Below are 27,107 nucleotides of genomic sequence, written 5' to 3'. Positions count from 1 at the left end.
AGTCTAAAATTGCCCTAATATCTTTATCCTGTTGCACCCCACTGAACCCCAGAGGCATTTTAGGGACCTCCAGGTAAAAAGTGGTCTAGCATTACACCCCAGTACTGAGTCTTTACAGATCAGTGGGGGATGTAAGACATTTGGTGCCAATCACTTTGACAATTAAAGTAGAAATTCACCCAAAACCAACTAACTCTAAACCTACTCGCAGCCACATTCTAAAACAAATCTATCTAGCACTATAAAGAAGAAATTGCTATGCTTACCTATCTGAAGCCAACCCTGTCTGGTCTCCAGTGTTGGATGCTATGTGCAAGAGAAAACCGACAATGGCTGGAAAATGCCTGAGTTACTGGGGGGTAGAGATACTAAAGGGCTTCCATTGTTGGCTCTGCTGCACATGCCTACTCACTGAAGCTGCCACTGACAGCTTAGCGTGGGACTGGACTGGAGCAGCTGCAGAACAAGTAAGTATAGCAGTTTTTTTCTTTACAAGGCTAGATAGATTTGTTTTAGAATGTGGCTGCTAGTTAGTTAGGTGTTGGCTGTACTTCTACTTTAACTGAATTTATTTGGCAGCATTAGTTCAATAAGCACAGAGAGTTTAGGTCAGCAGCAGATACCTGCACCGACTCTGGCCTCCACCCCCAGCTTTACCTCCAACTGCTTCTAGACCAAAGACTAGCATTGCTGTGACTTAGCAGTACTCTGGCTGGTGAATTGAAGGCTCAATATATTCTTTAGGCAAGTTACTAGTTGGGAGGCTCCAGCTGTTCACAGTTATCTAGAATGGTGGTTCTCGACCTCAGTCATCGAGTACCCCCAACGGCCATGTTTTAGGAACTTCCCTTCGATAAAATAGCTCTTATCAATACCATGTCATAGATATTGATTTAAAGCAGCTGTGCAAAGTAAAGAAGAACCTGAAAACATGGCCCGTTGGGAGTACTTGAGGATTGAGGTTGAGAACCACTGATCTAGGACACCTCCTCCAAGAGAGATTCTTCCCCTGGTACTCCAGCGTGAGTGTAGCTTTCTTCATTCCTTGCAGAACAACTCCAGACCTTGACCCAAAACACATGTAGGAGGTAGGAGGCCTAGGAGTATAACAGCACCAACAGCCTGGGGAAAAAGACCCTCTCTCCCATCTTATTTAAAGCCCTGCTTACCAATATGTGTCTTTTGCACAATTCAGATACTGTACTTCCCCACCCAGTGGATCACGTGTTGTCCTGCTGAGATCCTCTTCTCTTCTACAACCCCCTCAGTCTCACCCCACCATGTTTTTGTGTGATGTCATCGGGAGGCTGCCAATTTTTCCAGGTTCAGCTGCCGTTCCTCTCAATTATGCGCAGTTAGGCCTGCCCCCTCCACCTTTACCAGATGAAAAGCTATGCCTCTTGGGATATGTGATGTGTTATCCCAGAAGGCAAAAGGAGCATATTGCATGTCATTTACATAGGCGAGTGATGTGCAGAGCGGGGTGGGACCAGGGCTGCTGATAGAAATCACGGGGCTTTGTACAGCTTACCTCTGGAAAAAATTTAAATTATATTGTTGTTAAAATGCAGTGGCTGCAATACCATGCTTTGTGGCCATGAAAGAAATGATACTGCTATCGAACAAGTCCCATTCAAATGAATGAGTGGCACAGAGGCAATATCTGCACGCCCACATTTAGCGATCTGTACCGATTGTTCACTGTGTTCATTCAGGATGGTTTGTTCATTCAGCATGGTGAGCCCCCGCTCACCATCCTGAAATAACCCCGCTGTTTGAAACCATCAGCACTGTGGGGAAAGGGGCACACAGGGGTCCCAGACAGCAGGGAGTGCAGATACTAGAACCGATCCCCCTGCAGAGCAGCTGGACAGAGAAAAGAAAAGTAGAAGCCATCGGCACTGCACAAGAGTCACAAGTGTCAGCAATAAGACAGTACTGCCAGCCCTGCTGCTTGGCATGTGCCTGGGCTCCCTTTTTGAACTGATGAGGCCTAGGCTCAGTACAGGAGGGCTAGCTGTACTGCCTTATCAGCAGACCTGGATGGGACCAAAGACATTCTGAAAAAAAAAAAGGTAAAGAGGAGAAGAGGACGGGTGGATAGATTACATTAAATTGTATATCCCTGTATGTTGCGGTCATTCTGGTGCTTATCTAATAGTTGCATGAAACTATTGATGCGCCACACTGAGACCACCACATGTGGAAGGGAATGCCACATCCTTGGCGCTCTTAGCCCTTGTACACACGGTCGGAGATTCCAACAACCAAATCCGTCGGATTTTGTCAGACGGATCTTGTCCGAAACTGTTGCATACACACGGTCGGACAAAGTTGTCGGAAAATCCGATCTTTCAGAACGTGATGACGTAATTTTATTACGATGGGACTACGTTCAGGCTAGTAGCCAATAGCTTTGAGGTAGGAATTTGATCTGAGCATGCGTGGCACTTTGTCCGATCGGAATTCTCTTCACATAATCGGAGTATGTCCGATCGGGGCATTTTGTCGGAAAATATTTCCGGCAAGTTGGAAAAGTTGAAACAGTCCGATGCAGACCACACACAGTCGGAATATCCGACAAAACGCTCTGATTGGACACATTCCGTCGGAATCCCCGATCGTGTGTACAAGGGCTTATAGTAAAGAACCCTCTACGTAGTTTAAAGTTAAACCTCTTTTCTTCTAGTTTTAATGAGTGGCCACGAGTCTTGTTAAATTCCCTTCTGCAAAAAAGTTAAAATAAGTTGTTCTCAGTTGCATAAGAGTTGGGGAGGAGAAACAGCAGCACACTGAGATTCACACGCTGTGTGTGTGTGTGGGGGGGGGGGGGGGTGTCAGGATAAGTCTGATCATTGGAGGAGAGCAGACTGAGTTCCCAGCACAGCTAGAGAACTGACCACGGTGTGCTCTCCTGCTTAATGTGGTCAGTTTTTAATAGAAATGCAGAGGGGCTGGCAGGAACACCTGGGATTTCACACAAACTAAGCAATACAAACGGGATACTTTCACATACAAGTACATGGTACAGCAGGGACAAATCAGGAATATGAAATGTTGGGGTAACAAATGCTTTAAGCCCTAGCTGGATACAGCCAGGCAGCACAAAATTTAATAGATGCTCCAGCTTAGAGCAGGAAGGCTACAATCAATTCTAAAGCATTGTCTCCTGTGTCAAAGTGTGCAATAGATGCTGCATAATCCTCAACAGGATATGTTGTCATGTCAAAAAAGCTCAACAATTATTTTTCTGAACTTGCAGAGTGTGCAAAGGAATAAACATGGGGAATGTGCATGTATTCCAGATGTACAATTTTTTTTTTTTGCCATGACATACAACACATGAAATGTACTCCCTAAAATGCTAGATTTACCACACGGATGACAAAAGCTTACAATCCTATGTCAATCATCTAGTGTTGCATGTAACTGAAAACAGCAGCAGGATCCAATGGCTCATGCTACTGCATCTCGGCCAATGAGGTGTAAGAGACCTGGGAGAGATTCAGTTCTCGTGGAAATCGGTGGAAGGAGGCCCGGCTTAGGTAAATATTAGGGGGCTGAGGGGGGAGCTGCACACTGAAGGTTTTTTACTCTCATGCATTTAATACATTACGGTAAAAAACCTTCAGCCTTTAGAACTGCTTTAAATAGACAGAGCAGTGCAAACATGCAAGTGCATCTGGCCATCTGATGTACTTTAAGAATTAAGCCAATTTTCCAAGCCTTCAAGAGCAATGAAAATGACTGGCAAATCAGTAATTTTTTGATTTATAAATATGACCTTTGGAGCTCGCAATATGAAACTATTGGCACATCACTGATGTGATTATCAGTTACATTTTAAGTGGTGCAAAATATAAAGCATCTTGCACAAATGCAACTATTGCTATAAAAAACATCTTCACTTTGGAGAGATTTGCTCTCACTTTCTCCCATGTGTGAGGTAGTGTATGTAGCGTAGAGGAAAACTCCACACAGCACAACAACCTAACACAGCCTCTTGCACTTCCTCACTCTTATGCCCTGTACACACGATCTGACATTCCGACAACAAAATCCATCGGATTTTTTCTGACGGATGTTGGCTCAAACTTGTCTTGCATACACACGGTCGCACAAAGTTGTCAGAAAATCCGATCGTCAAGAAGGATGTGACGTACGAAGTAACTATAAATAGCCAGTAGCCAATAGCTTTCGCCTCGTAATTTATTCTGAGCATGTGTGGCACTTTGTGCATCGGAATTTTCTACACACGATCAGAATTTAAACGATTGGATTTTGTTTTTGGAAAATTTTATATGCAGATCCTCAAACTTTGTGTGTTGGAAATTTCGACGGAAAAAGTCAGATGGAGCCCACACACAGTCGGAATTTCCAACAACACGCTCCAATCGCACATTTTCCGTCGGAAAGTCCGACCGTGTGTACAGGGCATAAGTGATTATTTAGCTTGCTATGTCAGCACCATATATATAGGTTGATTTGCAAAAGGCATATAAACTGTTCACCTTGCAAGTGCAGTTGCACTTTGCATTTGAATTTTCCCTAGACCTTAGTGAATGAGGTGACACTCTGCTGACTTCCATTATCCAATCAGGTTTTTTTTTTTTCTTGGCATGTGATTGGGTATTTTTTGATAAGTGAATTTTTGCCGCATTCATTAAGCTTGCAAAGTAAACTGTGTATTTGCCTTAAAGCAAAACATAAGATAAAAAATAAGCAAAAAAATAAAGCAACCCCGTAAAGTAAAAATGAGTGATTAGCTAGAACCAGTTATTACAATGGGCTTTGGCACCTTAGATGCTAAAACAAATTAAACATCCTCAGTTGTCATTGTTTTATATATGCTCTGTAATATTTATAGTTTTCTTGTTTTAAATATAGTGGACCAATTTACTGCGGAAGCCCGGTGTCGGCTGATGTCACAGAGCCAGTCTATGCTCAGGCAAAATTGTGACATTGAAGTCAGCATCCGCCCACTTGCCTGGCCTTGCACCCAACTCAGCCTCTCAGGGAGCTGGTTAGAGCATGAGCTGGCCACTCCCGTCCCCTCCACAGCCCAGCGCTCCAGAGAGCGAGGGGGGCAGAGCAGACAGCAATGGTTGACAGTCATCAGCTCTCTGCTCTGGGAGCCCTTAGAACCAAGTGATCAGTGGTGTTTGATCGCCCGTTTCTCAGTATTAGAGCCAGCGGGGGGACAGATGCAGCATCGGACTAGGTAAGTTTGATTCTTAAAAAAAAAACATTCTTCTCTTTTCATATGCAAGACTCTATAACACCTCACAAATGTATGTCTCGTCAATTTTCAATTAATTGTATTTATATTGTAATGCTTTTAGTAGTTACTTCTATTCATATATACATTATACTGGTTTTAATCAATAATTAATGAATGGGGTCAAATTTATAATACCATTTACGTATGCATTCTTGCTTGATTTAGAATTCAATTGACCTAGTGTAACAATTTTTAAGTGTTTCTTCATATTTCAATATACTGTATTCTTGCCCCGATGGGCAAAATGGCTGATAGCTTCTCCCCTTTGTGCTCCTGTTATTCGTCAGCTGCCATACAAGCAGGTTTTGGGTTATTTCCTTTGTTCATTGCTTACTTATGTATACTTGACCTTGTTAGGTGCCCTAGGGATCCCACATTTTGTGCGAGGCTACAGCAGACATGTCAAATATGCATTTTAGCCATCATCAAATGTTTGGCTCACTTAATATTTTTCTGAAGTTCTCAACCAGTTTAAAATTTTAATTAAATGAAACCTCAGTCTTTAACCAAGTCCTTTTTTGTAATTTTATAGTTTGGTGATTATAATCAGGGTTACATTTTTAAAAGGTTTAATATTACAGTTGCAAAACATTTAAAATATTTTAAAACATGATTAACATGCTGAACCCTGAAGGAATGCTATAAAAACAATCCTTGGTAAAACTAATGTGGACCCTTCTTGGTTCATACTACTCATTTTATCTGTATTTGACATGTCTGGGTTACACTTTAGATAATTGTTTAATAAGGAAAAGTGGGTTTTGGGACTTTAAATGAGACCAACACCAAAGGGATGCCAGCCTCCATCCCTGTCATTTATTTTTCAAAAGGGGAAAGAGAGAGATGGGACTTTATATGAAGCACACAGCAATAAGAGAGTAAGTCAAGTGCCTGGGAAAATTGCGTTTATTTATGTTATACAATTCATACTTCATTATAAAATATTTTGGGCATCAAACCTCTGAAAATACTTAGGGCGTCAAGCCTCGTCTATATAATAATTATCAGATCAATTGAACATAAATACACAATGAACCAAAATCCAGTAGGTATACATATATGATAAAAAGATAAGTCTTTTTATCATATATGTATACCTACTGGATTGTGATCCATCTCTCTCGCTCCCATTTTTAGATAACTGTTGTTACTTATAGCATTTTGCGTTTGTGCTTTAAAGCTGAACTCCTGGTAGATCTGAAAGAAACACATAAATGCAACTCTGTAATTATAATTACATCATTAAATTTACTTTTTTTTTCAAATGCAAGCTGTGTAAAGACTTGAATTTAACATTGTATCAGATCCATGTCACACTACTGCGCTGTGGATTGACCACAGTGTACCCATCGTATTCATGCAGATGACCACAATGTCCCATAGACTTTCTATTAGATCTCTCATTTTTTGTGCGTTTTCAGAAATGCATACTATATCTTTTAAAATTAAAATAAATATGTGGCGCTAACTGCAGTAAGAAAAAAATGTATAGTCAAGCTGAATCAAATAAACAAGAATAATCAGCAGTGTAACATCACCAGGCTGACTAAATCCATATGATAAAAGAAACCAATAATAATCAAATGTAACCAATATAGCTTTAAAAATGCATAGGAGTGGATAGCAATCACAAAACAAAACAATTAACCAAAAATCGCATAAAGTGAAAAAAGTCGCATAGAATCATGTAAAGTGCCAAAGTCTTCACATAAAGTGCAAAGAGTGGATAACAATCACATAAAATGCATAGAAGTGGCTAGCAATCACAAAATGGAACAATTAATCAAAAAAATCGCATAAAGTAAAAAAGTTGCATAAAATCGCATAAAGTGCCAAACTTTTCACATAAAGTGCAAGAAGGATCCAATAGAAATAGGAAGGTCTAAAGTGCATAAAGGTGCAAACAAAACCATAAATAACATTTAAAAAAAACCACATAAAATGCAAAAAAAATCACTAAAGTGCAAAAAATCACATGAAATGCTAAATATTAAAAGTCAATGGGACAAAGAAAAAGGTGCGAAGCCCAATCAGTGCAGTAAAGTGCAAACGTGAATGTACTGAAACTTCATCAAACAGTTCATATAGAAGGCGTAAAGTGCATGTGTAGAAAGTGATTGATTTCAGATTCCTCCAATCCAATCGGCAGCAATCCGTGGAGTGTCACACGTTTACCCCAGCCTCTTACTTCCAAAGAAGACCCCTAAGGTCAGAATGAGCCTGTAATCTGAAGGCAATGGTAAGCCAGCAGTTGATCGATCTCCTCCGATCGTCACAGCAAACGATAGATCTCTAGTGGGGAACTTCTAACTCAGCAGATGAGGTAAAGGCATGTGAGGAAGAAAAGCATCGCCATTGTGCAGTAGTTTAAAATGAATTTAATAAGTAAAACAATAAATAAGCTTACATCAAAAGTATAGGTAAAACAGCGCTGAACACAATACTTCCTGGTCTCGGCCATGACCGGAAGTGACTACACCTGACTCTTCCCTGACGTGTTGCGTCACTGCTCATGTGATTTCATCAAAGGGTGGTACTGCATCTGCATACTGCATCTTTGGTGCACTTTCAGAAAATGCATCAAAAATTAAAGAAAAATAAGAATAGAACATATATGGAAAATCACGGGCTAACTGCATGCTAACTGCACGAAAACAGCGGCTACACCAAACCGCAGCGCAACAGTGTTAAACAGCCCTCAGTGTTTTGCTGTCTATTACAAAATCAGCAGAACTCTAAGAGCCCTTTCACACTGAGCCATGCTGAGTGTTAGAGGTAAAGCGTCGCTAGTTTTAGTGCCGCTTTACTGTCGGCCACAAGCGGGGTGCATTTAACCTACGCTAGCGGCCGAAGAAACTGTCAAAGCGCTTTTCAGCCACGCTGGCAGCGCTGCCCGTTCATTTCAATTGGCATGGGCTCCAAAGACGCTTCTTGCAGAACTTTTTCTAAAGTCCTGCAAGCACACCGCTTCAGTGTGAAAGCGCTCGGGCTCTCAAACTGGGGCTCCAGATGGGGCGTTTTTTAGGCACTTTACATGCGCTATTTTTAGCTCAAAAGCGCCTGAAAAATGCCCCAGTGTGAAAGGGGTCTAAGAGGGAGAAGTAGCAACAATTAGACAAACGGCTATGCTGCATGGTGATAGGAGGAGAGAGAAGAGTGACTATCTATTTAGAGGTTGAAGATGAGAAGGGAACGTGAAATTCAAACTGAAAAAGTGAAAGCTTAGTCCTCCTTCCCTGCTAGTCAGGACTAGGCTTTGTGACAGAGCTGTGTAAATCTCAAGCGTGGATGGACTGAAATACAATCAGTTAGCAGTTAAAACAATTCCCATATATGTAATTTATCTGTGTACTCAGCTGTTTGCCTGAAGTTGAGCTTTACTTGTACATAAAATGTATTAGATAAAGAATGCTGTACAGACGTAATATCTCCATTAATAATGTGGATTCCAAAAAAGCATTCATTACTTCTAATACAGTGTGTACTGCTATGACTATTATTTTGGTTGTTTGTGTCTACAGAAATGTGTTATTATCTTGCTAAGCAAAGCAATGTTCTCTACGGATGGAAATTGGTAAATGGTCAGTATTTTATTCTAAGGCTTGGAAGAGTTATTTAAAATGTTTTTATTAACCACTTCATCTCCGGAAGATTTGGCTGCTCAATGACCAGGCCATTTGTTGTGATACAGCACTCCTCCATCGCTTTAACTGACAATTGCGCGGTTGTGCGACACTGTACCCAAACAAAATTAATGTCCCTTTTTTTCCACAAATAGAGATTTCTTTTGGTGGTATTTGATCACCTCTGCGGTTTTTATTTTTTGCACTATAAACAAAAGAAAAGCGACAATTTTGAAAAAAACACAGAGGGGGTTATTTACGAAAAGGCAAATCCACTTTGCACTGCAAGTGCACTTGGAAGTGCAGTCGCTCTAAATCTAAGGGGTAGATTTGAAATGAGTGGAAGCTCTGCTGATTTTAACATTCAATCATGTGCAAGCTAAAATGCTGTTTTTTCTTTTCCTTGCATGTCCTCCTTGGATCTACATCGACTTTACTTCCAAGTGCACTTGCAGTACAAAGTGGATTTGCCGTTAGTAAATAACCCCCAATATCTTTTTTACTTTTTCCTATAATAAATATCCCACATTTAAAAAAAAAAAAAACTTTCCTCAGTTTAGGCCAATATGTATTCTTCTGAATATTTTTGGTAAAAAAAATTGCAATAAGCGTATATTGATTGGTTTGTGCAAAAGTTATAGCGTCAAAAATTACAAAATGACAAAAATTAGGTGCCACCTTGTGTTGGTTTATCACATAAAATCCTAATAAAATAAATTTACGTTTTTGGTTGTAACATGACAAAATGTGGAAAATGTCAAGGGGTGTGAATACTTTTTCAAGGCACTGTAGTTCAGTCCTGCTGATTTTATAGATTATACATTTTTATATGAAAACTTTAGCTACCTCGAATTCAGAGAGTAACAACATGCAATATATGTTTTATTGTTCAGGGACTTAGAACTATTTAAAGTGAAACATGCTTAAAAGTAGATGTGTTTTAGAACACTTTTCTTTGATTTCTAATGTGTATGAAGAACTGGTCATTACTCTGGATGTTAGTGGTTGTGTGTCTTAACCACTTGCTAGGAGGCTTTGCATTCAGGAAAGAAAAATTGCTAGGAGTATTTTGGGCACACAGTTTATTGCACGTTATATAATTTGAAGTTAGGAATGTTGGCAGATGTCTTCTCTGCTTGTAGCTACATAGCATTATTCTAGCAACTGTGAACCAAGGACTTTCTGTGTATCTTATGCTGTATTATATTACATTAGATGACATGGAAAATTTCCATGTCACATGAAACCACATAACAGTATAGCCCCATATTGTGTAGTAAGTGGCACATTATTTCTTACAATTTAGCTGTGCTTCTGTAGGAAATAAAATGCTTCAAAATGAGTTTGGTAGGTGATACAAGGGATTAATGGTTTAGTGTAATTTGGAAATCGGAGGGTATGCCTTGTTTCCTTTGAAATCCCTTTGCTGTATGTAATACTATAATACTCCAATGCCACATACAGATAACCACTGCAGCTGAAACAGTTCAGTACATTGTATGTATACAGAATACCCCAGACGATGCAATTAAGCATGCTAAAATCATTGTACAAACAGTAACTTTGCATAAATGTAGGTAACTGATATAGAGATACAACAGGAAAGGAGAGGATATTTCTATCAAGCGAGGTGGAAAATATATATATGGAATTTTCTATCACTTCCTATTTAAAAACAATAATCATCAGAACCCAGCAAGGAAACAGGCAGCACCTTGACAGAGGTTCTAATCCTTCCACACTTCACCCAAAAGTTTAAAAATATGTGTTTATATATATAGACTTTATGGGCCACTTTGATTTTATAAACTGTATGCCAACTAAAGGATACCACTAGTTGTGTCTGGCTTCAATATTTTCTGAATTTGCAGATCAGAGGATGAGTACAGGTCAAGTGGAGACAAGGAAAAGAAAAAAAATCCTTATGTTTACACTTTGGTTAAAAGTATTGAAGCATATGGGATCAGCATGACAGCCAGGCAACTATTACTGTCAGAAAAATAAGGCAGCAGCACCAACCTACATGTTTCTTAAATACAATAACTCCCCTACATACGAGCTTTCGAGTTGCAAAACTTTCAAAGATGCAAACATGTTTTGCACAGTTTTTTTTCGTTCAACCCAGCGGGCTGAACAAAAACTGACAGATCGCCGTACCAACACAAGCAATGTTGGTGCAGCAATCCCCCCAGCTGTGCTATTGTGATCTGACAGGGGGAGCTCCCCTCACCAGAACACATTGATCAGCACTCGTAGCCTTTGTCTGTAAGCACTGATCTTTGTTGGACTTTCAAACAAGTTGGACTTAAGAACGAGCTCCCGTAACAGAACACGTTCGTAAGTAGGAGACTTACTGTAAAGGATTTCCTTTTAGTATAAAAATTAGAGCAAAAGAAATGATTAAAGTACACCTACCATAAAAATAAATTGTGGGCTGGCATTATTCTTTTCTCAAAATGCTACTTCACTGGCTGTGGTCGGCATCAATAAATTTAAGCCGCCAACCTAAAAAAATAAGCAGCAAATATAACAAAGCAAACTTCCTATGTCTATGCTTATTTTGTTTCAGTGACATACAGTTGTTATGACGGTTATCACTGCACTTGTTCTGATAAGGACCAATTTATAATCAATACATTTACGAATTAGCAGTTGTGTAATGAAGCAGATCTGCCTCTTTTTACTTTTATTGAAAACAAATAAATAATAAGATATATGTTGCAATTAAAATATAACCCCTTGGTAACTTGTACTTGTTTTCTTAGGTCATTATATATCACTGGATACAACTCATGGGGTTCAAGGTCAGAGAGCTGTCCTCATCAGTCCCGACCTGCAGCCTGACGAATGGAGCTGCCTTAGACTGGTTTACCAGATAACTGGTGCAGAATTCTCTCTCAACCCAACCATGCTGAATGTTTTCGTTCAGCCTGAAGGAGAGAGCTTTGATCATCTGCTGTGGTCCACCCAAGAACAGTCCGATGGCTGGCTAATAGCAAGTGTTGATTTGAGAACTACATCAAAAAGGTACAAGGTAAATGAGCAATATTATTAACTGGTTAAACAGTTTAGCAAGTGTGTGTAAGCTACAATATTAGCTAAAAAGAGGTAAAACTATATTGGAAAGTAAAACAGTGCACACAGATGTATTTTATGTTTTTCAAGCTCTTGAATAGAGATCTGCTTTAGCTACAAAGCCTATTTACACGGCAGACAGAACTTTGAAATAATGGATAAGCAAATTGAGTTAAGAAAAAAGTTACCTAGCAGTTCCTACATTTATCTTTAGATGGTTTCCAGATTGCCATGGGAGCCCAAAATTTAGGACAATGTTATCAAAACACTGAATTTAGGTCTTGAAATTGAGATTGGGCCCCATCCACTTATTATTATAGGTACCTATATAGTGCTGTCAATTTACGCAGCACTTTGCTTATATATTGTACATTCACATCAGTGTCTGCCCTCATGGAGCTTACAATTTAAGGTCCCTAACTCACATTCATATGTACACCTACTAGGGCCAATTTAGACAGGAGCCAATTAACCCTATCAGTATGTTTTTGGAGCGTTGGGGGGGAAGCCGGAGTTACCAGAGGAGGCACAGGGAGAACAGCAAACTGCAGGCAGGTAGTGTTGTGGTTGGGTTTCAAACCAACGCCCCTAGTACTACTAGGCAAAAGTGCTAACCACTTAGCCACTGCGCTGCCCACTTCCTGCCTACAGTTTCTCATTGGTCCATAAATATGATGACCAGGCTCAGTGACTGACAGTATTGTGTCGGAGATGCCAAGGCTGAGCTCTGCTTTGGAAACGAAATGTGCAGTCTGGAGGCCATTTGTAGGTACTAGGAAAGTGTGTCCTTTCTTTGGGGAAGAGCAGAAAGGCAGATGGAAGTAGGTAATCCCAAGTCTGGCTCGGGTTGGGATTTTAGTATCATAAGCGGTAACCCCGAGCCAGACTCGGGATCACATCGCTGGATACAGGGAGGACACAGGGAGATGTTACTTACCTTGTCTCCTGGATACAGCGATGTCCCCACGCTGTGTGAGCGAGCTGTCCTCCGCTCGATTCACACAGTGCCCGAATGCTGCCGATCTCCATTCCCTGCGATGTTACGGCGCACGGGAACGGAGATCGGCGCCAAATTCAAAAAAGTAAAAACACACAAAACACACACAGTACTGTTTTTAAAACAGAATGAATGGGGACTTTGGGACTTTAAAGGCACCAAGTACACTGAGAATCATAGAAAAAATTTTTATATATAAATTTATTCAAAAATTGAAAGTTGAACAGACACACATAGTTAAAGAGTTAAAAATTTAACACAAAAGATTGTATCCATACATAATGGGTCTACATCAGCATTTACATCAAATAAAATATCCGCCATACACAGGTATTGTCCAGGGGGTGAGAGATGTCAGAGATGTCTTGCAAATTTCTGTGTTTTTGGATTTGATTACATTATTGAATAATTTTTATTATTATTTATTATATTATAAACGTTATCATACCCAGGATGTCTGCTAGACTCTGGTTTGAACAGATTTAAGAGAGGTATTCCTAAGAATTACAGGACTACAATATAAAACGCCAAATTTCCATGCAAAATAATTGTACCGCTTTCAGCACCTAAAACCAGAACTAATCATACCGCCAGGGAGTTTAATGAGGGTGCACATCTTAATTGGTGCAAGAAACCTTCTATGCTCTTCACTTTTTATACAATGCACAATGTGGGTAGTGGACCTCCAGGTAGTAGAGAGTCCATCTACTTTTGACATGGATATGGGGGATAGAATATAGGGGAAGGGCATTAATAAATGTACTGGGGGTGGGGTACCATTGAACTTGAGGCAGAATCCCCCATGTGAAAGTGACACGTAGCTTTAATACTGGATAGGAAGAGCATACTGTAGTAGGGAGTGTCCATTTGATGTTATTTCTTCTGTAATTTGAGTCAAGTTAAATTTTAAGGTGTAATTTTAAGGTTTTTTTGTCAGGTATACCAGAAGTAGTCTAAGAAACTGGGCAAAAATATTAGTACGACTTTTGTTGGATATTAATTAAGAGTACTTTTACGCTTTCATTGATGCTTCTTCTTCTTTATGTAGTAAGACAAATAGAAATAGCCAAAGTATAGCAACATATAGTAACAGAAGAGTAAAAGTGATTACTGATCTATGTGCTCTGATTAAAAGGTGGCATTCACTTGGTTATTGCAAGCATCATCATTGCTTAAAGTATAACTAAAGGCAAAACTTTTTTTTTTCATTTTGGATAGAGTAAGGAATGGTTATAACCCCCTTCTCCCAATAGGGTGGTTATAACCCCATCTTGGTATGTCACTAGGGTCACAAGAACTAGTGTCCCCATTAGAGGATTTCCCCTCTACTACTGTTCTCTATTCATGTTCTGATGTCAACCTACAAATTAAATTTTGCTTTACTTTCACTTTTGATGATAACAGTAAACTGACTGTAAAGACTGACGTGTTCTAATCCTTCACTCTATCCAAAAATAAACAAAACAAAAAAAAAGGTTTTCCATCTAGTTGCACATTAAGTAATTTTGGATGTGTATTATGATAAAAAATATAATATAATGAAGTCAGGTAAGGAACACATAAAATGTGTGTGACCATTGTATCCTATTATGTTTTGTTCTTGCTGTTTATCTCCATTCTAGATAATATTAGAAGGAATACTCGGATCAGATGATAATAGCAGTATTGCAATTTATGAATTAAAAATGACCACTGGATATTGCATTGGTATGTATAATATTTGTATATTAGACTCAATGAAAAAAGTTTTTCTACATTTGAAATATTTGTATCTCAGCAACTAAACCAAGACATCAAATATGATTAAATCATAGCATTAAAGCTGTCTGAAATCACAAGACACCAAAGACAATTAGATTTACCCATCCAATTTGGGAGTTATATTATGCCTCTGTGACAAGGACACATTTCACAGAGCCTTCTTTTGATTAAATAGGAAGTCAAAATCTTTTTATATTAAACGCAAAATGCAGTTGAAATCTATCACAGAAAATTATAAATTAGGCTTTTCCCACAATCTCTCCTGTAGTTATTCTGAACTCATGAGTACCGCCCGAGGAAATGACTCCAAGCAATATTTGTCTAGTTGTTTTGAGTAAAAGAGCACCAGATATGTGTACTTTATGTATATTAGGATGCATTTATTATGCCTTAAAAAAATGTCCTTGTGTTTTGCTTTGCATTTTTTAAAACGCCTTTTTCATTAAAATTTTATTTTCTTCTTTACAAAAGAAATTAAAGTGTGTGTACAGCCCAAACTTTTTGTTTTCCCTTAACTTCCGGTCCTCAAGATACAACAGGAAGAAAGAGGAAATATTTATAAAGTGTGGGGAATTCCCCTTTTAGATGATAGTCATCGTAGCAGGTGTCAGTAAAAGATGACCCTCATCTCTTTTTCTGGTGACAGCTGTAAAATTTTGGATCATGAACATGTTTTTGTTTCAGTAACAGTGGTAACCAAAACAGATAGAGAGGGGGACACAGAAAGCAGTACCAACTTATAAGCAGAATAGATTCAAACAGGGTTAAATAGCCCACCACAATTAATGATCTAAAATGCACCCTAATAATTACACAAAGTCAAAGTGTTTCTATGGTCAAAATGTAAAATCCTATATTAATTTGTATGTTGTGTTTTAATTATTTTTAGTCTACTCCTAATAATCTGAACAATCTTGAAGTTTTAAAATTTTGTTTGTCAAAAATCCCACACTTTTAACTTCCTATGTTGTATGACACATATTCACTATGCACTTTGAGTAGGTGCTACTGTGTCATGCATTTCACAGAGCCTGCCTTCTGAACTACAGAGGTACTGAGAGGAGTACAAGTCAATACAAGAATCACAGCTTGTACCATGGGATATGTAGTCCTTAGAAATTGAAATTACACTTTGCTACAATGTAGTGAGTGTACAGCTTGTATAACAGTTTGAATTTGCTGTCCCCTCAAAGTGTAATTTCTTCAGTGTTGTCACATGAAAAGATATAATAAAATATTTACAAAAATGTGAAGGGTATACTTATTTCACTTTTACTTTCTTGAAAAATTGTTTGCTATAGATTTCGGAAGCAGGCAGGTTCCATTTTGGCTGTGAGCATCTGAAGTCCTCCTGTGTTCATTTCCTGGACTTCTGTGCATGCGCAGTAATGCCTCAGCGAGACCGTCCTTGTTACTGACCAGTTGCTATAGCAATGTAGGCGTCGGCCTGTTGTAGTGGGTGCTGTCAAGCTCCCTCTGCCCCTCCATCAGTGAAGTGGTGACAGGGGGCCAGCAGGCTGCAGCTCAGCACAACTCAGGGAGCACGGGTGTGAGGGGTGGGGGGGCGAGCTGCGGGCTGTCAGAATGTTTTCCCCACTCGCTCCCCTCCTCCCTTTCTCCTCTCATCAAAGAAGAGAGAGTGTCTCTCTCACCCATTCGCGTCATCTGCCAACAACGCAAGATTTTGGCAGTTAGCAATTCGCAAGGACTCCTGGGTGAAAATTACGCTGCTAACCCAGGAACCCTTGCAAATCGCCTACTGATGTAATTGTCTAGGCAAATAGGGGCGGAAGTCAAGAAGAAATAAAATAAAAAAAGGTATTTCTAAGCAGAACAAATGTAATGAAAATGCCAATGTGAAAAGGATGAGCTAAGGATATGGAATATAGAGAAAGTTCAAAAAATGGGTGGAACTCTGCTTTAACTACTAAAGATCCTTTTATATTACTGATAGTCTGTACATGGCATACGCCACAAATATGTGCAAATATTGCTGTCTCTGCAGTTAAAATAGATAAAAGAATAAATCCACGTACTATTACAAATATATTGATGTGAAGAGATTTCTGAATGAAGAGAAAATGTCCATAAATGACAGTCAATAATGGTGGTTTAGATATCCACCTTGTGTCCTAAAAAATATATTAATATATGCACTAAGACACTCTCCCTAAAGGATGTATTGGAAAATTGATAATACAGTCTTAGAGAAAATAAACATGCTGCTCTTGGTGAAGACCAAAACAAAGATTAAACCCAGGTGCATATAGCATATTATCTCCTGGTGAAGTGACGTAAGCACCTGTGAACAGGACACACACACCAGGATCTGAGACCTTCATGGATTGCTTGTTTGGGGCATGCTGTTAGTGCTCTGCATGGCCTGCTTGTGTGTGGTCTAAAAATGGCAAGTATGAAATGTGTCATTGTTGCAATTCCCTGAGAAGCTCATCACTTGGGGAAATTTTAAGATAGCATTAAATAAGTACAGGAAATTACATTTCCTGAACACAGTTTTGCAGTGTTGCCTAGTAAAATCTCTGACCTGGAACAACAAAAGAGGGTCTTTGCTTCAGTAGACCCCAAGGTTGTCAGTGGTAGACTCCTAGGTTGTCAATGTATCCAACTTTCAAGTCTTAATTTGTGCACTGCTTTACAGAGCATTGTCAAAGTGAACCCATGCTTTGCAACCTTCCCAAGCTCTGCGTACTTTATCTTACCTTTGCTTCCCTGCCTCTCTGTTCATCTGCCAGGAGCGAAGTGAGATACCTAGTACCACCGAGTATAACACAAGCCCCTTTCTCTAACTGTTGAATGGTGTTTGGCAATAAAGTTGAGTGAACCTGTTGCTTTGCTCTGCAGAGACAATGTAACACACTGTTTGCACAATGTAAACATATTATAGAGGAATACATATAAATAATATTAGAGGAATAAAGCCCAGGCAACTTGGATGCAAATCTACAGATTGTAGTTGTAAAGGGGTTTCTAGTCTTTTTGTTTTGTCATACATTAGGCCATAGATGTACACAATATTGTTAGGTGTGTTTGCTTGTGATTCCATTCGGCAGACATCGTATCTCAGGGAAAAGAAAAAAAGATTGACTTGGGAATGTCATTGCTAAGAGTTTTTGCACAGTAACCAATCAAATTCAAACCTACCTTGGTAGACTGAGTGTGATTGAGGATGCAGGAAGTAGAGAGAGGGCAATTTACACAGCACATGCTTCAGAAACGACATGCCTAAGTGTACATTTATTATGCAGGATAAAACAAGAGAACTCAGGTAATGTAATTTGAGTGAATCTTTAGCACAGCAGCATTGTTTACTGGATAACAGTAACAAACTGAATGCTGTAATTTATGTTCTGGATCTGCTGTTTAATCCTTCAAAACATCAAAACGCGGTGCAGGAAACCCACGTTCTGCGCACATTTTGCACACCACATTCAAAACGCACTGCAGTTGTGATCTGCAGTGGGTGCAAATGTTACGCTAACGACAACCCAAATGCAGATCACAAACGCAGTGCATTTGCCTACACTGTATCACATGGTACAGAAGTATCATGCAATCCAGTTGCAGTGCGTTTCACTACTTTTGGTGTCGTGCTCTGTGATTTGAGCCCATTCAAACTGAGAGGGGCTCAATTAGTACCACACTGAACCACATGCGAATTGCACAGAAACATGCAGCGTGTTTCTGTGCAGTTCCTAGTGGGAACCAGCCCTGAAGGGCTTTATTTTTTTATTCATCGTTATTTTATCTTCTACATTTTTATTTTATCTCCTTTTTTTTCCAATAGACCTTACAATTATTGACAGGTAGAAGTGAGTGTTATTTAAAAGGGGTGACAACCCATACGATCCATACAATCCATAATTTATGTGAACAGTTTTTTCATACTGCAGAAATCTGTAATTGAATGTGTATTGAGTACATGCAATTAATCCATATAACTAAAACTTTTTGACTTGAAAAATTATTTTTAATTGTAAATATAGCAAATATTATATAGTGATGAAAATACCACATCCGTTATGCTCTTATTTTTGTTGACTCGTATGTCTCATTGTAGAGTGTGACTTTGAAGAAAACCATCTTTGTGGTTACATGAACAACTGGAACCCAAATGTAAACTGGTTTGTTGGAGGAGGCAACATCAGAAATGCACAGGCTATCATGCCTAAAGACCACACACTTAACAGTGAACTAGGTAAGTTGGAAAAAAAATTAAAAATAGTGGGTGGTTGGCACAGGGCAATTCGAATTAAGTATGTTTAAAGAGAATAAACATGAGTAACACATTTATTGTAAATCACTGAAAATAATTTTTAAAGTGCCATTTTCCTGACTGAATTTTAAATCTTAATTTGTGGATTCTCCCTCTAATAGCTATCACATGTGCAGGCAGTGTATTTAGTAATTCTGCAAAATTTCCTAAGAATACAGGATAAACCCCACATGGTCTGTTATTTATAATCAGCCTGGCCAAAGTGATAGAGTGGTATTAACAGCAGGGAAAAGAAAAACATAATAAATGCGTAGGATTACTAAGCAAAAAGCACAAAAACATTTTACTAACAATAAAGGCTCCTTGCACATGGACGTCATCATTTATTATTATTATTTTTTTTATTATTATTATTATTATACAGGATTTATATAGCGCCGACAGTTTACGCATTGCTTTACAACATTAGAGCAGACAGTACAATTACAATACAATTCAATACAGGGGGGAATAGAGAGCCCTGCTCATTAGAGCTTACAATCTAGGAGGGAGGGTCAAGTTATACAAAAGGGTAATAGCTGTGGGGGATGAGCTAATGGAGAAAATAGTGCAGTTGTTAGATGGAGGCAGGATAGGCTTCTCTGAAGAGGAAAGTCTTCAGGGATTGCCTAAAAGTGGATACATTTGGAGACAGTCTGACAGTTTGGGGTAGGGAATTCCAGAGGATGGGTGGGGCTCGGGGGAAGTCCTGGAGGTGGATATGGGAGGAGGGGATGAGGCAGCTAGAGAGCAGGAGGTCTTTGGAGGAACGAAGAGGGCGATTAGGTTGGTATTTTGAGACTAGGCTAGTGATGTAGCTAGTGGCAGAGTTGTGGATGACTTTGTAACTTATTGTTAGTATTTTGAATTTAATATGTTGGGGCGTGTGGCAGCCAATGGAAGGATTGGCAGAGAGGGGTTGCAGACACTGAGTGATTTGTGGGGTGGATGATTCTGGCAGCAGCATTCATGATGGACTGAAGGGGGGGTAGTCTATTTAAAAGGTAAGCCAATGAGAAGGGAGTTGCAGTAGTCAAGGGGAGAAATAACCAGGGAGTGAATCAGGAGCTTTGTGGTTTCATTGGTTAGAAAGGTACGTAGTTTTGAGATGTTGCGGAGGTTGAGGCGGCAAGCTTTGGATAGTGATTGGATGTGGGGCTGAAAGGAGAGTTCAGAGTCCAGGATAACACTTAGCATGCTGACGTGGGGATGGGTGGATGGTTGTGCCATTGCTCTTGACAGATAAGTCAGGGGAAGAGGCATGTGGGGGACGAAATATTTTTGAATCAATAATACACAAACACTTTCCCTCACAAACATGTATCACCACTGCGCTAAATATTGTGAAAATAAATCCCTTAACCCCAGCCGCTACTATAAACAATATCAATAGTGTAAAAAAAAAAATTCTCAATTGTGGGAAAAAAAGCAGCGCTAGGATGTGTAACTAAAAAAGAGATTGCCTCCAATAGCGTAATAAAGTTTAAAACTTTTTAATCACACACAGAAAATCTCACTTCAATGCACTCACATGTAAAACCATAGTAACACGCCAAAAGGTAAACTTCACATCAAACTTTAAAATCTGTATACTGGAGCATGGATGGTCACGGCAGACCCAGGATATATGAGATGGTTAGACTATTTCTCACCCCTCCTTATCTCCACTCTCACTCTGCACTAAGTGATATGGAGTGTCCACCATCCTGTATTCCTCCTTGTCGTCGCTCCTATTATCCACCAATCAAGGAAATATTTTAAGCTCGGTTTTGGACAAGTTGAGTTTGAGGAAGTGGTGTGACATCCATACAGATATGTCTGTTAATAAGTTAGTGATGCGAGAGGAGACTGATGGAGTGAGTTGAGGGGTGGAGAGATAGATTTGTGTGTCGCCAGCGTAGAAATGATATTGAAAGCCGTGAGAGGCTATCAGCTGACCCAGGTAAGAGGTGAAGATTGAAAATAAAAGAGGTCCAAGAACAGAATCTTCGGGGACCCCGACGGTGAAAGGAAGAGGAGTGGAGGAAGTAGAATTGTAAGTGACACTAAAGGTGCGTTGGTATACGTAGGATGAGAGCCACTGAAAAGCACAGTCACGGAGACCAAGGGAGTAAAGTTTTTGGAGGAGGAGGGGGTGGTCAACCATATCAAAGGCAGCTGAAAAATCCAGATGTAGGCGTACAGAATAGTGTCCGTTGGTTTTTGCATTTACTGATCATTTACTGATGTTTACTCAGGAACTTATTGACAGAAAGCCCTTGAGTAACAAAAATGAGTAAAAACACATATAGTGCCTTGAAAAAGGATTCATACCCCTTTTGTTATATTACACCCACATTTTGACATATTACAACCAAAAACGTAAATGTATTTCATTGGGATTTTATGTGATAGACCAACACAAAGTGGCACATAATTGTGAAGTGGAAGGAAAATGATAAATGGTTTTCAAATTTTGTTTACAAATATATATGAAAAGTGTGGAGTGCATTTGTATTCAGCCCCCTTTACTCTGATATCCCTAACTAAAATCTAGTGGAACCAATAGCCTTCAGAAGTAACCCAATTAGTGAATAATACAGAAGTCCACCTGTGGGTAATTTAATCTCAGTATAAATACAGCTGTTCTGTGAAGCCCTGAGAGGTTTGAGAATCTTAGTGAATAAACAGCTGTATGAAGGCCAAGGAACACACCAGACAGGTCAGGGTTAAAGTTGTGGAGACGTTTAAAGCAGGCTTATGTTATAAAAATATATCCCAAGCTTTGAACATCTCACAGTGCACTGTTCAATCCATCATTTGAAAATTGAAAGAGTATGGCACAACTGCAAACCTACCAAGACATGGGCATCAACCTAAACTGACAGGCTGGGCAAGGAGAGCATTAATTAGAGAAGCAGCCCAGAGGCCCGTGGTAACTCTGGAGGAGCTGCAGAGATCCACAGCTCAAGTGGGAAAATCTGTCCACAGAATAACTATTATGCCGTGTACACACGACCAGACTTTCCAGCAGACTAGGTCCGCCTGTCTTCCTGACGGACTTTCGGTGGAGTTCCAATGGACTTTCCGAATGAGTGGACTTGCACACACATGAACAGACTTTCCGGCAGACTAAGTCTGACGGTCTTCCTGACGGACTTTCGACAGAGTTACAACAGACTTCCGAATGAACGGACTTGCCCACACACATACTAAAGTCCGTTCATTTTGAACGTGACTCCAGGTACGACGGGACTAGAAAAGGAAGTCAATCTCGCTGCTTTTATCGGCAAGATTGACACCTTGCGAGCCCCGTTGCGGGAGCCGGCGCCCCAGCATGCCCCGACACCCCACCCCTTATGACGTTACTGCCCATGGCTTGCTGGGACTGCTCCCTCATAAGGGGTGGGCTCACCGAGTGACATCACCTGGTGACCCCGCCCCATGCCTATATAAGTCGTTGCGCACCGTGTACACAGCATTACAGCCGGAGAGCGTTGTGTCAACATCGGAAGAAGAGAACAGGGAAGAAGGCAACGGAAAAGACCGGGCCACCGATAGCAAAGATAGCGGAGGAGCCCGGGAGAAGAATGGGAGAGCGGGAGAAGAACCGGAGACAGGGAGAGAAGGCCGGAGAGCGGGAGAAGAGGCCGAAGAGAGCCGAGGAGTCAGAAGAGACCCCCGAAGATGCCTAATAAATTACTTTAAAAACCTGTCTAGTGTGTTTTTTTTATTGACACTTTTTTTCCCCAGGTGAATGGATAGGGGTACGATATACCCCATACTTATTCACATAGGGTGGGGGGCCGGGATCTGGGGGGCCGCCTTATTAAAGGGGGCTCCCGGATTCCAATAAGCCCCCCACCCGCAGACCCCGACAACCAACAGCCAGGGTTGTCGAGAAGAGGCCCTTATCCTCATCAACATGGGGACAAGGTGATTTGGGGTGGGGGGGGGCGCAGGGCGCCCCCTTCCCCAAAGCACCCACCCCCCCATGTTGAGGGCATGTGGCAGGGGGGGGCGCTCGCTCATCCCGACCCCCTTTACTGACTGGCCTGCTCGGAAAAGGGTCTGGTATGGATTTTGGGTGACCCCCACGCTGTTTTTTCGGCGTAGGGGTTCCCCTTAAAATTCATACCACACCTAAGGGACATTGTCGCCTATTGCAGCGAGCGCGAGATGCACAGTACCCTACAGCTTAGAACCAGCGTGATAGGATCGAGCTGTAAAAATTCTCGTGGGCAGGTGCTGTAGCTGCCCTTGCGTCATATTTGGTCCGTCGGACCAGCATACAGATGAACGGGATTCCCGATAGGAACTTGGTCCGGTGGAGCTCCGGCGGGAAGATTTAAAATAATGTTCTATTTCTAGGTCCATCTGATTTTTTGGAAAAAAAAGTCAGATGAAGCCCACACACGATTGGAATGTCTGACGGCATCGTTCCGTTGTACCTATTCCGCCAGAAAATCCAGTCGTGTGCACGCGGCATTAGTCGTGCATGCCGCAAATCTGGCTTCTATGGAAGAGTGGCAAGAAGAAGGCCATTGTTGAAATAAAGCCATAAGAAGTCCCGTTTGCAGTTTGCAAGAAGCCTTGTGGAGGACACAGCAAAGAAGGTGCTTTGTTCAGATAAGACCAAAATTTAACTTTTTGGCCTAAAAGCAAAATGTATGGTGGAAAACTAACACTACCCATCACCCTGAATACACCATCCCCACTGTGAAACGTAGTGGCAGCATCATGTTGTGGGGATGCTTTTCTTCAGCAAGAACAGGAAAGCTGGTCAGAGTTGATGGGAAGATGGATGGAGCAAAATACAGGTCAATCTTAGAAGAAAACCTGTTAGAGTCTACAAAAGACTTGAGACTGGGGCAGAGGTTCACCTTCCAGCAGGACAACAACCCTAAACATACAGCCAGAGATACAATGGAATGGTTTAGCATATTCATGTGTTAGAATGGCCTAGAGAAAGTCCAGACATAAATCCAATTGAGAATCTGTAGAGAGACTAATTTTAAATTAGTAAAAACATGGCTTTTTTAAGCCTATGTGCAAGAGTCCTAACACACTTGTAATATTATTAAAGGCTCAATAAATAGGTAGCAGGCTTCATAAAGTGCATGCTCTTAGCTCATCTACATTCTGCCACTACCCTGGTTTGCTGCTTCATCCCTCTGAAAAACCTATGCATACCAACTCTCTGAAAGACTATATTTGGATGTGGCTAAGAATGATCTTTATGAGATGGTAGGTGATGTTTAATCTTCAAATGGGAATACCTGCTCTGGTAGCATCTGTTTCTTCTTCTTCTGAAATGTACAGACTCATCAGCTCCAGCTCCATGCAGACCTCCAAGACCAGTGGGGCTGCTCAGCAGCTACAGGGAGGTGTTCTGCCCCAGACATACCTAACCTTGTATCTGCAATGGAGCTGGAGCCAGAGATGGTATGTCTGTCTTTTAAGCATGGCTCAGCCTCCTCAACACCCCCCTACCCAGTCATACTGCCTCCTACACAGCCACCTCATGCCCCCTACATTTGCCACAAATCAGTAGGGGCCCCTTCCTAACCCTGCTGCATCCCTCCCTGGCCATCTCACACCCTTACTTAAACTGCATCCCTCCAGACTACCTCACCACCCTTTCACAGCGCATTCCTGCAGGCAATCTGCATCACTCTCAGCCACTTCATCCCCACATTCCCCATGAATCCCTCCCAGCCACCTAACCTCTTTTTTTCCTCTGCTTACACATTCCTCATGGCCACCCCACTCTGAATCCCTCCTTCCTCCTACCTCCCATCACCCATGATATGCTGTCACAACCACTTCCTCCTTTTCATCAATGTGAACAGCATGAGCCGTGCTGTTAAATCTGCAGTGCAAGCATACTGGAAACATACTTCCTTGCTGTGTGTGCAGGCTCTGCGCTCTATGAGAGAGATGCTCTCGGCTTAGATTCCTGCTGAGGTGGCACTGATGGGCAGCACTGATAGGCTGCATTGATGAGCACTGATAGGTGGAACTGATGAGTAGGGATGAGCCAAACACCCCCAGTTCGGTTCACAGCAGAACATGCGAACAGGCAAAAAAGTTGTTTGAACACGCAAACACCGTTAAAGTCTATGGGACACGAACATGAATAATCAAAAGTGCTTATTTTAAAGGCTTATATGCAAGTTATTGTCATAAAAAGTGTTTGGGGACCTGGGTCCTGCCCCAGGGGGCATGTATCAATGCAAAAAAAAAGTTTTAAAAATGTCAGTTTTTTCTGGAGCAGTGATTCTAATAATGATTAAAGTGAAACAATAAAAGTGAAATATTCCTTTAAATTTTCATACATGTGGGATGTCTATAGTATGCCTGTAAAGTGTAGCATGTTTCCCATGTTTAGAACAGTCCGAGAACAAAATTACTTTTCTAAAGGAAAAAAGGTAATTTAAAATTACTCGCGGCTATAATGAATTTGTCGGTCCCGGCAATACTCATAAAAGTCATTGAAAAAAAAAATGACATGGGATTCCCCCACAGTCCATTACCAGACCCTTTGGGTCTGGTATGAATATTAAGGGGAACCCCCGAACCAAAATTTTAAAAAAATTGCATGGGGGTTCCCCAAATTCCATACCAGGTCCTTCAGGTCTGGTATGTATATTAAGGGGAACCCTGCATCAATATTAAAATCCATACCAGACCCTTATCCGAGCACGCAACCTGGCAGGCCACAGGAAAAGAGGGGGGTCGAGAGAGCGTCCCCGCTGCTGAACCATACCAGACCACATGCCCTCAACATGTAGCCCCACAAAGCACAGTGTCATGTTGATGGGAACAAGGGCCTCATCCCCACAACCCTTGCCTGGTGGTTGTGGGGGTCTGCGGGCGGGGGGCTTATCAGAATCTGGAAGCCCCCTTTAACAAGGGGACCCCCAGATCCCAGCCTCACCCTGTGTGAAATGGTAACGAGGTACAAATGTACCCCTACCATTTCACAAAAAAAGTGTGAAAGTGGTAAAAATGACAAGACACGGCTTGGGAAAAGTCCTTTATTAAAAAATAAAAATGTCCCACAAAGTTTTCTTCCTCTTCTCTTGCTCCCCCGATGGACCGAATAAGAAAAGAAAAAAACGCGACTGACCCACCTCCATGGGAAGCACCCGCCGTATGATGCGTCGTATGACGCTTTGACAGTTCTTTTATAAATGAGGGCGGGGCCACACTGTGACATTCCCGGGTGACCTTGCCCCCCTCTGACGCACAAAGACTTCCCTATGGCTTCCCCGTAGTCAGAGGGGGCGGGCCATCCGATTATGTAAACGGGTGGCCCACCCCTTCTGACACCCCAGGGAAGCCATTGGGAAGTCCCCATGTGTCAGAGGGGGTGGGGTCACCCGGGAACATCACACAATTTTTTAGGTTCAGGATTCCCCTTAACCACTTACAGATCGTCTGCCGCAGTTTTACAGCGGCTGTTTGAAGGAGGATATCGTTGTTATGGCAGCAGCTAGCTGCCATAACCCAGGTATTTCCTTCTTCTGCGGGCGGTCCGCTACAACATAAAAGTAGTCTCTGCGGCGGATTTGCTGCAAGATCTCTTTTATCGGTGGCGGGAGGGGGACATCCCCGCCGTGATCCGGAGGTGATCGTGTCCGGTCGTTAGCTGTGCATGGAGACGAGTGAGGGGAAGATGGCCCACCCATCTCCATACAATTGCTGGGTGGAAGTGACGTCAAAACGTCACTTCCGCCCACAGCTCTTAAAGGGACAATTTTTTTAAATAATTTTTTTTTTCTAAATATGAGATCTGAGTACTTTTTGACCCCAGATCTCATATTTAAGAGGACCTGTCATGCTTTTTTCTTTTACAAGAGACGTTTACATTCCTTGTAATAGGAATAAAAGGGAAAAAAAATGTAAACAGTGTAAAAATATAAAATAAAAGGTAAAATAAATAATAATAATGAAAAAATGTAAACGTGCCCCGTCCCGCTGAGCTCGCGCGCAGAAGCGAACGCATACGTGAGTAGCGCCCGCATATGAAAACGGTGTTCAAACCACACATGTGAGGTATCACCATGATTGGTAGAGTGAGAGCAATAATTCTAGCCCTAGACCTCCTCTACA

The 27,107-nt window shown here is 41.1% G+C and overlaps 1 protein-coding gene across 2 annotated transcripts in view; it reads left to right on the top strand.

Moving 5' to 3' along the window:
* MAMDC2 (MAM domain containing 2) overlaps nt 1–27,107 on the top strand; it is a 147,903-nt gene that overhangs the window by 91,372 nt on the left and 29,424 nt on the right. For both annotated transcript variants that reach the window (XM_077474957.1, XM_077474958.1), the window contains exons 3-5: nt 11,670–11,938; nt 14,599–14,683; nt 18,816–18,953. In XM_077474957.1, the coding sequence (XP_077331083.1) occupies nt 11,670–11,938; nt 14,599–14,683; nt 18,816–18,953 (492 nt within the window). The remainder of the gene's footprint in view (nt 1–11,669; nt 11,939–14,598; nt 14,684–18,815; nt 18,954–27,107) is intronic.

The sequence above is a fragment of the Lithobates pipiens genome, unplaced genomic scaffold, assembly GCF_037356315.1.
Source record: "Lithobates pipiens isolate NorthernLeopardFrog02 unplaced genomic scaffold, aLitPip1_a1.2 Scaffold_13, whole genome shotgun sequence".
NCBI classification, from domain to species: domain Eukaryota; kingdom Metazoa; phylum Chordata; class Amphibia; order Anura; family Ranidae; genus Lithobates; species Lithobates pipiens.
This window is presented reverse-complemented; position numbering and strand designations above follow the sequence as displayed.